A 12,330-nucleotide genomic window follows, 5' to 3' on the forward strand; every position below is an offset into this window, starting at 1 on the left:
GGACTTGTTCCCAACCAGGTGGGTGGGTAACAAATCCACTCCCCCTCCGTCCCTCCCTCCCTCTCCTTCCCCCTCAGTCCTTCCCTCTCTCTCTCCCTCCCTCTCCTTCCCCCATCCCTCCCACCCTCTCCTTCCCCCTCCCCGATCCCTCCCTCTCTTTCCCTACACCTCTCCCTCCCTTCCTCTCCCTCCCCTTCCCCCCATCCCTCCCTCTCCTTCCCCTCCTCCCATCCCTCCCCCTCCTTTTCCTTTCCTCCTTCCTCTCTGTCTCTCATTCCCCACTTTGTATATCAGTCTTTCGCTCCTCTATCTACCCTCCCTCCAACGCTGCACAAAATGAAACAAACATGCACATACACTAGTCTTCTGTCACACATACAGGCACACACACACACACACACACACTCAAACACATGTGCACGGTGAATGAATGACACTCACTCATTGAGGAAGATGCAGTGCACTCAGTGATGGCTTAACCCGTGGATTATGAGCTTAGAGAGCGAGACAGATTTAGAGCCTGCACACACATGCATGCACGCACACACACACGCACACACACACACACACACACACACACGCACATACACACACACACACACACACGCATACACACACCTGCTATTTTCTGTGTTTGGTTGATGAAGAGCAGGAAGGGGAAAAGACAGAATGAGGTGAAATGTGAAGTGAGTGATCAGTGAGAAACAGAGGAGAGAAGCTGATGTTTTTTCTACCAAGGATTCCGAATGCAAAGTGAGCATCTTTTAACGCACGTTTTATTTTGCATATCTTCTTTGTGTATGCACATGGTGGTTAGACGAGAAGGAGGAATGGAGTAAACAAGGCAGAGTGATAAGGAGAGAGCAAGCGATGGAGAGAGAGAGAAAGAGAGAGGGTGTGAGAGGGAGAGAGAGAGAGAGAGAGAGAGAGAGAGAGAGAGAGAGAGAGAGAGAGAGAGAGAGAGAGAGAGAGAGAGAGAGATTGTGAGAGAGAGAGAGAGAGAGAGAGAGAGAGAGAGAGAGAGAGAGAGAGAGAGAGAGAGAGAGAGAGAGAGAGATTGTGAGAGAGAGAGAGGAAGAGAGAGTGAGAGTGAGAGTGAGAGTGTGAGAGAGAGAGAGAGAGAGAGAGAGAGAGAGAGAGAGAGAGAGAGAGAGAGAGAGAGAGAGAGAGAGAGAGAGAGGGAGTATCTGTGGTCCCCTTGTCTATTGATGAGGGATTGCACGAGAGAGGAGAGGGAGGAGGGGTCACGACATCAGCCAGTTGCCACCAATCACCTCCCAGCTGTAGGCTACAGTCGCAGGTCCCGCCCTCTCTCTCTCGTCACCAGGGCAGCAGCTCCATTCATCTTCGTAGCAATGGGTGTGCCGTGAGTGTGGTGGCGGTGGTATCTCCTCCACGTTGATACCATGATACATAAATGCTTGTGCTTAGGAACATCAAATGAGAGATAATAAAAAATGTATAGCTGGACAGCTTAATATTTAGCGCGCACACATGTTTAGCTAAATATAAGCTGCGCTGTGAGTGTGCCGGGGGACGTCCCTGACCCCATCAGTGAGGTCAACATCAGGCATCATCACACACACTCACGCTTCCATCAGAGTGGTTAAAGTCCACACTCTGGGCCAGAGGCTGAACAAACAGAGCGGTTGAGTCAGAGCGTGGCCGTCAGCCCAGAGACCGTCTGTCTGTCTCTCTGTCTGTCTGTCTGGACCAGGTCAGAGACCTGCGGTCTGTCTGTCTGTCTGTCTGTCTGTCTGTCTGTCTGTCTGTCTGTCGGGACCGGGGTCAGAGACCTGCTGTCTGTCTGTCTGTCTGTCTGTCTGTCGGTCTGTCTGTCTGCAACAGGTCTGAGACCTGCTGTCTGTCTGTCTGGACCAGGTCAGAGACCTGCTGTCTGTCCTTCTGGACCTGGTCAGAGACCTGCTGTCTGTCTGTCTGTCTGTCTGTCTGTCTGTCTGTCTGTCTGTCTGTCTGTCTGTCTGTCTGTCTGTCTGTCTGTCTGTCTGTCTGCAACAGGTCTGAGACCTGCTGTCTGTCTGTCTGGTCTGGCCATGCTCTGGTCTTCATCTTGATGTTACTCTGATATGATCCTGCCACTCCAAACCCCTCCCACCAGCCATCGCCTCATCTGGAGACATTCAAAGAGGATTCATACTTTAGGTTGGCAATATTTTCTACAAAGAAGCCTCTTAATTCTCCCCAGTCCCCCTGTGCTAACGTAGCCCTGGAGGGGAACCCCTGACCGGTGGTAGGTAGCTGATCAACAGTTAGCCTGGTAATAGTTGGCTTATTGCAGGTTAGCCTCCATCTAGGAGACCAGCTGACCAGTGGACAGCTGACCAGCTGACCAAGTGGGCGGTCTCTTCTTTGGGTCTGCAGTCTCCTTCTCCTAACCTAAATGAACGTTTCCGTATTCATAAAGATGAGATTGTCATGCAATACGGTACCCAGCGCACACCTTTATGGTAGAGAATGCAAATGCACAGGCATACACACACACACACACACACACACACACACACACACACACACACACACACACACACACACACACACACACACACACACACACACACACACACACACACAAACAGGAACAATTACTGGAGAAATACCCCAGCCATAATATTTCATATAATTATATTCTAAATCATATTATGCGCAACTGTAAATACAGATCATAGGGAACTTTGAAAGAGGGCGGAATACAAATGAAGATTTTGCTTAATGATCATTTATTCGTTTAATAATCGCATTATATGTCACCTATACTGCCTGTATAGTGGATGTCCATGTATGGGAAATTAATTCTCAACCAGCCTCATGGATACTAGCATACACAAATCGCTTCACTGATCTTCCACTTTTTATGAATGAACGACAATAACGGAGAAGGACGCAGCGGAGAGAAAGGGTGTGCTCTGCGCCTATTGGCTGATCTAGAGTGACGTCACCTCCGCTGTGACGCGTTGCACCAGCTTCTTTTTTCATAACCAGGAGCTCGCGGTGTCAGAGCGCCTCTAATCACAGAGAAACCCGCAGCGGTCACCTCCTCGGCAGCGATAAACACAACCAACTTAACGGACTCGCAGGTAATATCGTTCGACGCGCCCCGTTTCATCTCAACGCAAAACGCAAATCGGCGCAAAAAAACAACGAAGGAATATTTAACAACCCCAACACGGCCGCTATGGGGGACCATCAAACGAACGCGACCACGACGTCCACGACGGAGGACCTGTGCGAGATGGAATGCAGCGTGCTCAAGCGGCTGCTGAAGGACGACGGCGACAAGTGTATGCTGCTCGACTGCCGCTCATTCCTCGCGTTCAGCGCGGGCCACGTCCGCGGCGCCGTCAACGCGCGCTGCAACAGCATCGTGCGGCGTCGCGCGAAGGGCGCGGCGCTCAGCCTGGAGCGCATCCTGGCCGGGGATGAGGAGGCGCGGGCCCGGCTCACCGCGGGGCTGTATTCCGCGGTGGTGCTGTACGACGAGCGCAGCGCGGACGCCGAGTCGGTGCGGGAGGACAGCACGCTGACGCTCGTGCTGAACGGGCTGTGCACGGACGCCCGCGGGACGAACGTGTTCTTGCTCAAAGGTAAATAAAACCACCGCGTGCCTAAGTTATTATCAAGTTATAATATGTGTTGCATTTGAGGGGATTATTGGTGGGTATTTTCTAGATATGTGTTCAAGTCTACATCGCTGGTTGCTTATGCAGTATTTGCGTGCAGAATATGTGCCATGTGTAAATGCTTGCATACATGCGTACATGCATGCATACATACATGCATGCATGCATACATACATACATACATACATACATACATACATACATACATACATACATACATACATACATACATACATACATACACACATACACACATACACAGCATTTCAGTTGTAGGATACGCGCAATGCTTGCCGAGCCAATGAGGTAATGGTAGTGCGTGAGTGAGCCGATCGATCACACACGCGGCCGCGTGAGTCGAGGCGCATTCTTGTGCGTCCCGATGACGCACGCGCCTTTGGACACGAGAAGGTATTTATTATCAAGGGTAAAAATCACAAATCTTTAGAAACTGATCAGTGATCTATAGAATCTGATCTATCTGAAGCGATTAGATGAACAGTACAACAACAGTTACATTTATGGAGGAACATAACAGAAAGGGAAGGGTTTGCAGTCTGCAGCCTGCGTATTGATGTTGACCAGTTCTTCTGTTCATACTATATGTAAACCACCTCCCTTCAACGGGCCAACGAGGGAAGAATAAAGCTTTTAATTGTATAAAGTGCATGATGTGTCTATGTAAGTAATTAAGGCATTGATGGTAACACGTCGTGTCTCTCCAGGCGGCTACGACCGGTTCTTCAGCGAGTACCCGGAGTACTGCCTGAAGACCAAGGCTCTACCGCCCCTCAGCAGCCAGTCCAGCCTGGACTCGTCCTGTTCGTCCTGCGGTACACCTCACCACGACCAGGTATATACACACACACTCACACTAAAACTCACACTCACACTCACACTCACACTCATACTCATACTCATACTCATACTCACACTCACACTCACATGCACACACACTCACATGCACACTTTGCTCACAAAATGGATGCAACGTTGATCAGGTACACACACACACGGGCCTGGTGTCAGGCTTGTTTTTGTGCCAGCCCATTATGTCCATAATCACATGGGATAGGGTTTCCGGCCATGTTCCAGTGTATGAATAAATAACTAGCTTAATCCGGAGTGATTCTAAAGTGTAACGACCTCTGCGTAGAAGTGAAGCACGGGCCATCGACCCCACGATGACAACATTTGGTCCAGCCCGGACCACTTAGCGCTATCGATCACTTCCTGGCCGGCCGGCCGGGCCGCCGCTGGTCAGTGATCAATAAGGTCCACTCCCGGGACGGCTGGCCAGAGGTCCGGTACACGGCCGCATAATCCATGGTGCTTTAGTGGATAGACAGAGTATCATGTAGTTATCATGCCTGCTTTATAGGAGTAGGAGACAACAGCCTTTAGCAAAATATAGAACTTTAAATATAAACCAATCATTGCTATAATTATCTTATTAAATTACAATTATCTTCCTAAGCTTCTTTTATTATATACTAAAATTATGTTCTAATTCCAATAATGATCATATATTAAATCCCAATCGCACTTTCCATCCTAAACCGATAGGGTTTTTTTGACCAATGATTCGATTCATCCAACGATTTTTTTTAACACTTATATAACAATTAACTTTATGTAACATTTAATAACAAATAATTTGTAACAGTGAACAGATTTGAACAGAAAGAATACTATTAAAGTAGGCCTATAGCAAAATGAATAAATAAATAACCAAAGATTGCAGTTGGAGGATGCTTGCAGGTAGGCAAAAACCCTCAACTAGTTTTGTGGTTTAGGGTTACGTATTTGAATATATTAATGTCAAATAAATTATAGTAATTTGAATAGTTTGGTAGCACTAACGTAGCGTTCCCGCTAGAAAAAACGGTTCCGGTTAAAGTGACCTGCATAGGTTTTGTTTCGGTCAAATATCCTATTATCACTTCTTATTAGGCGATGTAGCTTAAATAATGACATAATCAGGCCGTATAGAATGCAACATGTTTAAAAGCCTAACTTTCAAATAGATGGGGAAAAAACATGAACGTCTGATTCGCAATAACGAGGCATAGTGTTATGAGTGGCGTATGTGTGTGCGCTAGAATGGCAGCGTGTGTGTGTGTGTGTGTGTCAGTCCAGTGAAGAAACGAACGAGTCCGGTTGTGTATAAGAATAAAGTACCCAGCCTGTCAATAATCGGTGGCAGCTTCATATAAGCAGACCAACTGCCGGTCAAGCACATAAAACACTAGAGACAGGGATCACACAGGCTATTTATTCGCGCTTGGCCCACTCTGGATAAATGTCATTCATATCGCATATGAGGCTGTGGAGAAATGCAATCCTACGTAGACACGGAGCGCTGTCATCACAGCGAGGGCATCTCGTCGCAGACTATTATTTAAACAGATTATTAGCTAATTTCAACTGGACAATTTGACCGGAGAGACACAATTTTGTCAGACATTTATTTTTCTAATACGGGACAACGGAAACCCTGGCACTAACAGCTCATATCACATGGCTGGATCTTGACTGGAAGTATAATGGGAGTTAGCAAGGGCGTGTCCCGCTTCTGCATTCTCACACCGCGAGACAGGTTTGTGGCTTTGAGTGTCGCGATTTCGGTTTCGATACGCATATCGTTACAGCCCTATAAACCGATCATCTGAGCTGTTATGAATCCCTATATTCATATATACTATAAATCTATATTCACAGGGATTCATAGAAGAATATGAAGTTGAGTGTAGACATTTTGTAACATTTTTCACATTCTGCAAACACCTTCTTCTATAAAATATTGTTTCAATAGTGTTAGGACTGCAAGAGAAGCATTACTTTAGTAATGAGATGTAGACGTAGAATCCACAGGGCTCTCCTCTCAGACCACATATGAAAACACAAGAATCAATAATCCATATTAACTATATTTACTGGCCGTTGGTCGGAGTTGCTTTGAATACCCCAACATGCACCGCGACTAGGAAAGGTGACTAGTGTGTGTGTGTGTGTGTGTGTGTGTGTGTGTGTGTGTGTGTGTGTGTGTGTGTGTGTGTGTGTGTGTGTGTGTGTGTGTGTGTGTGTGTGTGTGTGTGTGTGTGTGTGTGTGTATGCAGGGGGGCCCGGTGGAGATTCTCCCCTTCCTGTACCTGGGCAGCGCGCTGCACGCGTCCCGGCGCGACGTCCTGAACACGGTGGGCATCTCGGCGCTGCTCAACGTGTCCTCGGACTGCCCCAACCACTTCGAGGGGGACTACCAATACAAGAGCATCCCAGTGGAGGACAACCACAAGGAGGACATCAGCTCCTGGTTCCTGGAGGCCATCGAGTTCATAGGTAAGGGGGAAATGGCCTTTACATTTTGTGTGGGGAAGAACTGAGAATGCAAGAACCTTTGAGTAGTGGCAGTTGTTGCACCTGTTTGCATGATAAACCTCGCTAGGTTAAGTCAGTTGTGGTCATCACCCGTTTGTCCTCCCAATAGCTCCTCGCTCCAGGTCCCGGTTGTGATTCTGTGTCTTGTCAGATTGGTTCCCTCACTTAGCAGATACCAGTAGCTCTTCTACACCCCCACCCAGTACTGCTGGTGTACCTATAACTTTACTGATAGCCCTGATCCTTTACCTCCCCCCCTCAGACTCGGTGCGGGACTCAAGCGGGCGTGTGCTGGTCCACTGCCAGGCAGGCATCTCCCGCTCGGCCACCATCTGCCTGGCCTACCTGATGAAGCGGAAGAGGGTGCGTCTGGACGAGGCCTTCGAGTTCGTACGCCGGCGCCGCAGCATCATCTCCCCCAACTTCAGCTTCATGGGCCAGCTGCTGCAGTTCGAGTCCCAGGTGCTCGCCACCTCCTGCGCCGCCGCCGCCGCCGCCAGCCCCCTGCTGGGGCCCAAGTCAGCCTCCTCACTGGGGCTGGGTGGCTCCAGGCCGGCCACGCCCACCTCGCCCTTCATCTTCAGCTTTCCCGTGTCGGTGGTGGTGAACCCCGGCTACCTGCACCACGGCGGCCCCCTCACCACGTCGCCCGGCTACTGAGGGGCCGCCCGGACCCCGCCTCCCCCTGAGGGGAGGGACCGAGCCATGGCTAGGCCGTCATTGGCCAGTCTGATCAGTCAATCCCGTGGACGGATGGCGCTTGGCGCTCCAGTGGGGGGCAGGTGAACTGGTGGCGGTGGGAGAACTGGTGACGGACTGAAAGAGACCTTGATACGAGGCGGTGGCCAGCGATGGTCCGGGGCCTTGCGATGGTCCGGTACCGTCTGCTCCCGTCCACCGGGGATCGGTTCAAACGGAGCAGGAACGGGTTGAGCTTATTTTTTACAGTGAAAACCAGTTTAAAGACACTGAACTCACTGCAGATACAAAGCACTCTCTCTCAAGACACACATACACACATTCACGAGGAGCAAGTGAATGAACTCAGTATCAACGGGGGGTGGGGGGGACTGTGGTCCCGGGGGGCGTTGCTATGGTGACGGCAGGTTCTCAAAAGACAGGAGATGGACACAGGAAGGAAGGAGTGCTTCTGATTCTCTCGCTCTCTTCTGTGGGGAGTCTCTCTTCTGTGGGGGTCTTTGGGAGAGAGAGGGGGGGAGACGGAGAGAGACGGAGAGCAGGAGTCTTCCGTGACAGGTGCTGTGCTGGCTGAGCTTCCTGTCTTTCTATCCCCTTCCCCCCTCTCCCCCTCCCTCTTTATCTCTCTCTCTCTCGCCCACGCACAACCTCCTGTCCTAATCCTTTCATCTCCCTCCCTCTGTCTATTCCTCCCCTACTTCTGTCCTTCTCTCTCATCTCCTCTTCTCATCTAATTCACCCCTCCTTCCTCCCACCTCACCCCCACTCGCTCCTGTTTCACCCCGCCGTAGAGCGGTGTTTGGAGGGTTAACAGAGACAGCCAAATAAAAGGTGCCCCTGGTGGCTAGGCTGGGAAACCCCTCTCTGCTTTGCCTTAGATGAACAGCGTAAGAAAACAAACACACCCGATACACACAGATATTCCTATACATACATACATTCATTCATTCATTTACCGACGTGAAAAGGAATGAGCACTAGGGTGGCTCCAGGTGGCTGCAGTGTACGGTACTCTCTGTTCTGTCTCTCTGCGGTACTAGAGGTAGATGGTGTTCAGCCTACTTGGTTCAGCCGGGTGCAGACCGTCGGTTGTGATGTTTGAGGGACCATGGTTGAGACGCTTGGGGACATTCTGTGCCTTGTTCTCCAAGCGTTTTACACGTCACTGTTGATACTTTGGTCTCTACCAGACTGAACCAGGGATGTCTCTCCCCCCGATATAGCCGGAAAACCTTTCAGCATTTCGGCATCGCAATACCACACACACACACACACACACACACACACACACACACACACACACACACACACACACACACACACACACACACACACACACACACACACACACACACACACACACACACACACACACAAACAGACCAATAACACTGTTTCTTCTATGTGGATAAGGTTTTAATCCCATTCTACTTTTGTCAAATCGTCCTCATTGGTAACTCTACGATGTTCTGAAGACACAAAGACCTTTACCGTCTGTATTGTCGGTTTCCTACATTGACAAATTGAAAAAAAAATTGAAGAAATATGGATTTCAAAACGACAGAAATGTCGAAAGAGGTTAATTATGAGAATCAAGATCTTCCGTGACTCAGGTTTTCATTGTCTCCAGGCTGTAACAACATAAGGCTGCTTCTTATATACTCAAGAGAAAAAACATAGAAAGGGTCCCCAGCAGAAGCAGTCTGCAAAAGCAATTTTCTGAATGTGTGAAAATAAGTCTGTTATTTTGCATAAAGCACTTGAATAATTTTTGGGGTGAATTTAAAATGCTTGTGTTTGATGGTACATAATTCGGTTTTCCTAAATGGTTATTAATTCAAGTGCTTTTGTATTTATTTCTCTATTGAATACGATTGTAATGTAAAATATACAAATAATAATTGTGAAACAAGCAATTTCTACCGTCATAGGCTTCTGAAGACACTGCATTACACTGTTGAAGCTTGTAAGCTTTATCTACTTACAAAGAAAAACTGCTTAGGCATTTATGATGACCAAAAGCACATAGATATTAACTGCCTATGAAGAATATCAAGGACCAAAATTCTCCGTTTATACTTTTCAAGCATAAATGCAAAACTTATGAAAAATAACAGATGGCTACAATACCTTGTTTAATGCATGATAACACAATGTACAGATTTATTCTGCTTTGAATGGTCTGGGTGGGAAATAACAGACTAGACCTCCAAAAAGCACAACATCTTTAAACACACACACACACACACACACTGACAATTCATTTTAGTTTAATGAAGTTTGTTGGTGCCTCTCTCTGTAGCACTTTGTTAGTGATGCAATACTCTTATTTATTATTTATGAATCATTTGCACATTGGGGTGATAGACTTTTGTTCAACTTGGGTTCTGTCCTGATTGAGGGGAAGAGAGAGACACATTCCTTTAAAAATTGCAATACTATTTTCTAAAGATTGTGCCCCGTATGTCCCTGAGTTGTCTCAACGCTCTCTGTCTATCTGTCACTGTGGGTGAAATCGATTTTCCACTTCTTGGACGTTTGTATAAAGATTTCCTCCAATTTCACCGTGGAATGCATAATTCATGCCTCTATTTATTACTAAATTTCCTTTGTTGAATAAAACAATATTCTTAATATACTCTGTAGCCTCTCTTTTAATTATGCTATAGGCCTACAAATTGACGGACGCGATGAGTATAAATGACATGCCAACACAATGACACAATAATTAGACTTCAACTGCCATAACAATGATACCATCAAAACAAACACTATATTAGAAATATTGTAAGATATGTTAAGCTTGCTGGTAGTTCTACCAGGAGGACTCAAATCACGCGCGGCTGGCCGCCAATCACCAATCACCAGCTACCAATCACCTGCCTACACCTGCTCTATAAAGAGTAGTCTAACATATGTCTTTGCTGCTCAGGTCTTCGTTCGACGCATGCTGCTGCTTTACTGTGCTTCTGATTATCTCGCATATCTCGTCGCTTAGTTGCTACGTCGGTTAATACACACCAAGAGGTCATAACTTCGGATTCGTGCTGGTCGGCCTACTACTTCTGGTCCCGGCAAGCGAGCGCAGAAAGCCGTTCTTTTCGGTCCCCGGTATCCTCAACAACACCACCAACAAGTTCCCAACACGGACATCCGCCTGGTTCTACAAACCCTCGCCGAGTTGGTGCAAAGCATTGGCGCCAGGATGGACGCCGTCGAAACGCCATGCGGAACTCCCGGACGGGTCCAGGCCCCCAACCCGCTTTCGTCGGTCGCCACGGCGCCTTTCTACTTCCAGCAACCATCAGGCTCGGCTTCCTCCGCCTTCACAGGCTACGAACCTGGCACATGCCCTGCTACCATGGCTACTGCAGTCCCCGCGTTAGCCCCCGCAGCGTATTTTCTCTCACAGCTCTACCAGTCCAGCTTCAGGATGCGGCTCCCTCGGTTGGGTTAGGGGGTTTCTTCCAAGGGCAATGGTTGCTGAGGGATGGCCAGTCGAAGCTAGTACGTTCGCCCTAGGGTCAGAGTCGTCTGCGCTGTTCGAGCTTTACCCTATCGTAGCAGCTAGCGTTCTGTGGGGCAAAGCATGGCGGCGTTAACGTATAACCATGTTTTGCGATAACAAAGCAGCGTCAAAACGGCTGGGAAGGTGGTCTTCCACAGCATACGGATTTTACATCCGGTTGAATTCGTTGAGTTCGTCGCACACGTCGGTGTGGTACAACACAGAACTCTACGTTCGCAATCCAAGGTTCATAATTATCTTTATACCGTGCACTGTTCGGTTAACTCCTTGTGTCTGAGGTTTTTCCCTTCACTTTAACATGAATGAAGTTGATGGGTTTTAGGCACTGTGGTAACTGATTATTACTAAAAGGTTTTTATTGACGAAGGGCCTTTTGGATTGGTTAAGCTGCTGCTCACTAACTCTCACGTTCCTCTGCTCGCAATGCGATTCACATATCGTTCAATTTATCAAAAGATCCAAAGACAAAGAACAGGTACATTATGGTATCATTTTATATATTATAGTCTTATTGTTAATAGCTTCAGTCGCGTTGGTATTTAATTTTTCATTTGCTCGTTTAGCTACGTATGACAGTTACAAATGTTGGTGTAGGCCTACTACAATTATTTACGTGTGTAGGCCACTCCAACTCACTCGATATTTCAAAAAGATTAGTGTGCTCTCTCAGCTGGGAGATTTCATCCTTATTTTAACATATTACTCGAGACTGTGTTTTCTCACAGTTCTACGGGTTCATGCGTTCTCGGGTTCATGCGTCCATGCGTACACGTCTCCTACTCAGACTTTTTCCCCTACACGGGGTATTTAATTTTTCATTTGCTTGTTTAGCCATGTATGTCAGTTAACAATTTTGGTGTATTACAATTATTTATGTGTGTTGGCCACTCCAACTCACTCGATATTTTGAATAGATTAGCGTGCTCTCTCTGGGAGTTTTCATCCTTATTTTAACATATTACTCGAGTCAGTGTTTCTCACAGCGTTCTACGGGTTCATGTGTTCTACGGGTTCATGTGTTCTACGGGTTCATGTGTTCTACGGGTCATGTGTTCTACGGGTCATGCGTTCTACGGGTTTAGGCGT

General features: G+C 47.7%; 1 protein-coding gene across 1 annotated transcript; it reads left to right on the forward strand.

Moving 5' to 3' along the window:
- Window positions 1-2,992: 2,992 nt before the first annotated feature.
- dusp4 (dual specificity phosphatase 4) lies at window positions 2,993-10,353 on the forward strand. The gene is made up of 4 exons (XM_030341855.1): window positions 2,993-3,602; window positions 4,364-4,491; window positions 6,758-6,977; window positions 7,279-10,353. The coding sequence occupies exons 1-4, from the start codon at window positions 3,194-3,196 to the stop codon at window positions 7,674-7,676; spliced, it is 1,155 nt and encodes a 384-aa protein (XP_030197715.1). The 5' UTR covers window positions 2,993-3,193; the 3' UTR covers window positions 7,677-10,353.
- The last annotated feature ends 1,977 nt before the right edge of the window (window positions 10,354-12,330 follow it).

Source organism: Gadus morhua, chromosome 19 (genome assembly GCF_902167405.1).
Source record: "Gadus morhua chromosome 19, gadMor3.0, whole genome shotgun sequence".
NCBI classification, from domain to species: domain Eukaryota; kingdom Metazoa; phylum Chordata; class Actinopteri; order Gadiformes; family Gadidae; genus Gadus; species Gadus morhua.

Bases quoted from the DNA above. Each gene is read 5' to 3' on its own strand.
- dusp4 (XM_030341855.1), top strand. From the start codon at position 3,194: ATGGGGGACCATCAAACGAACGCGACCACGACGTCCACGACGGAGGAC. The intron at 3,603-4,363 runs GTAAATAAAACC...GTGTCTCTCCAG, and splicing joins GAACGTGTTCTTGCTCAAAG to GCGGCTACGACCGGTTCTTC. The intron at 6,978-7,278 runs GTAAGGGGGAAA...TCCCCCCCTCAG, and splicing joins GGAGGCCATCGAGTTCATAG to ACTCGGTGCGGGACTCAAGC.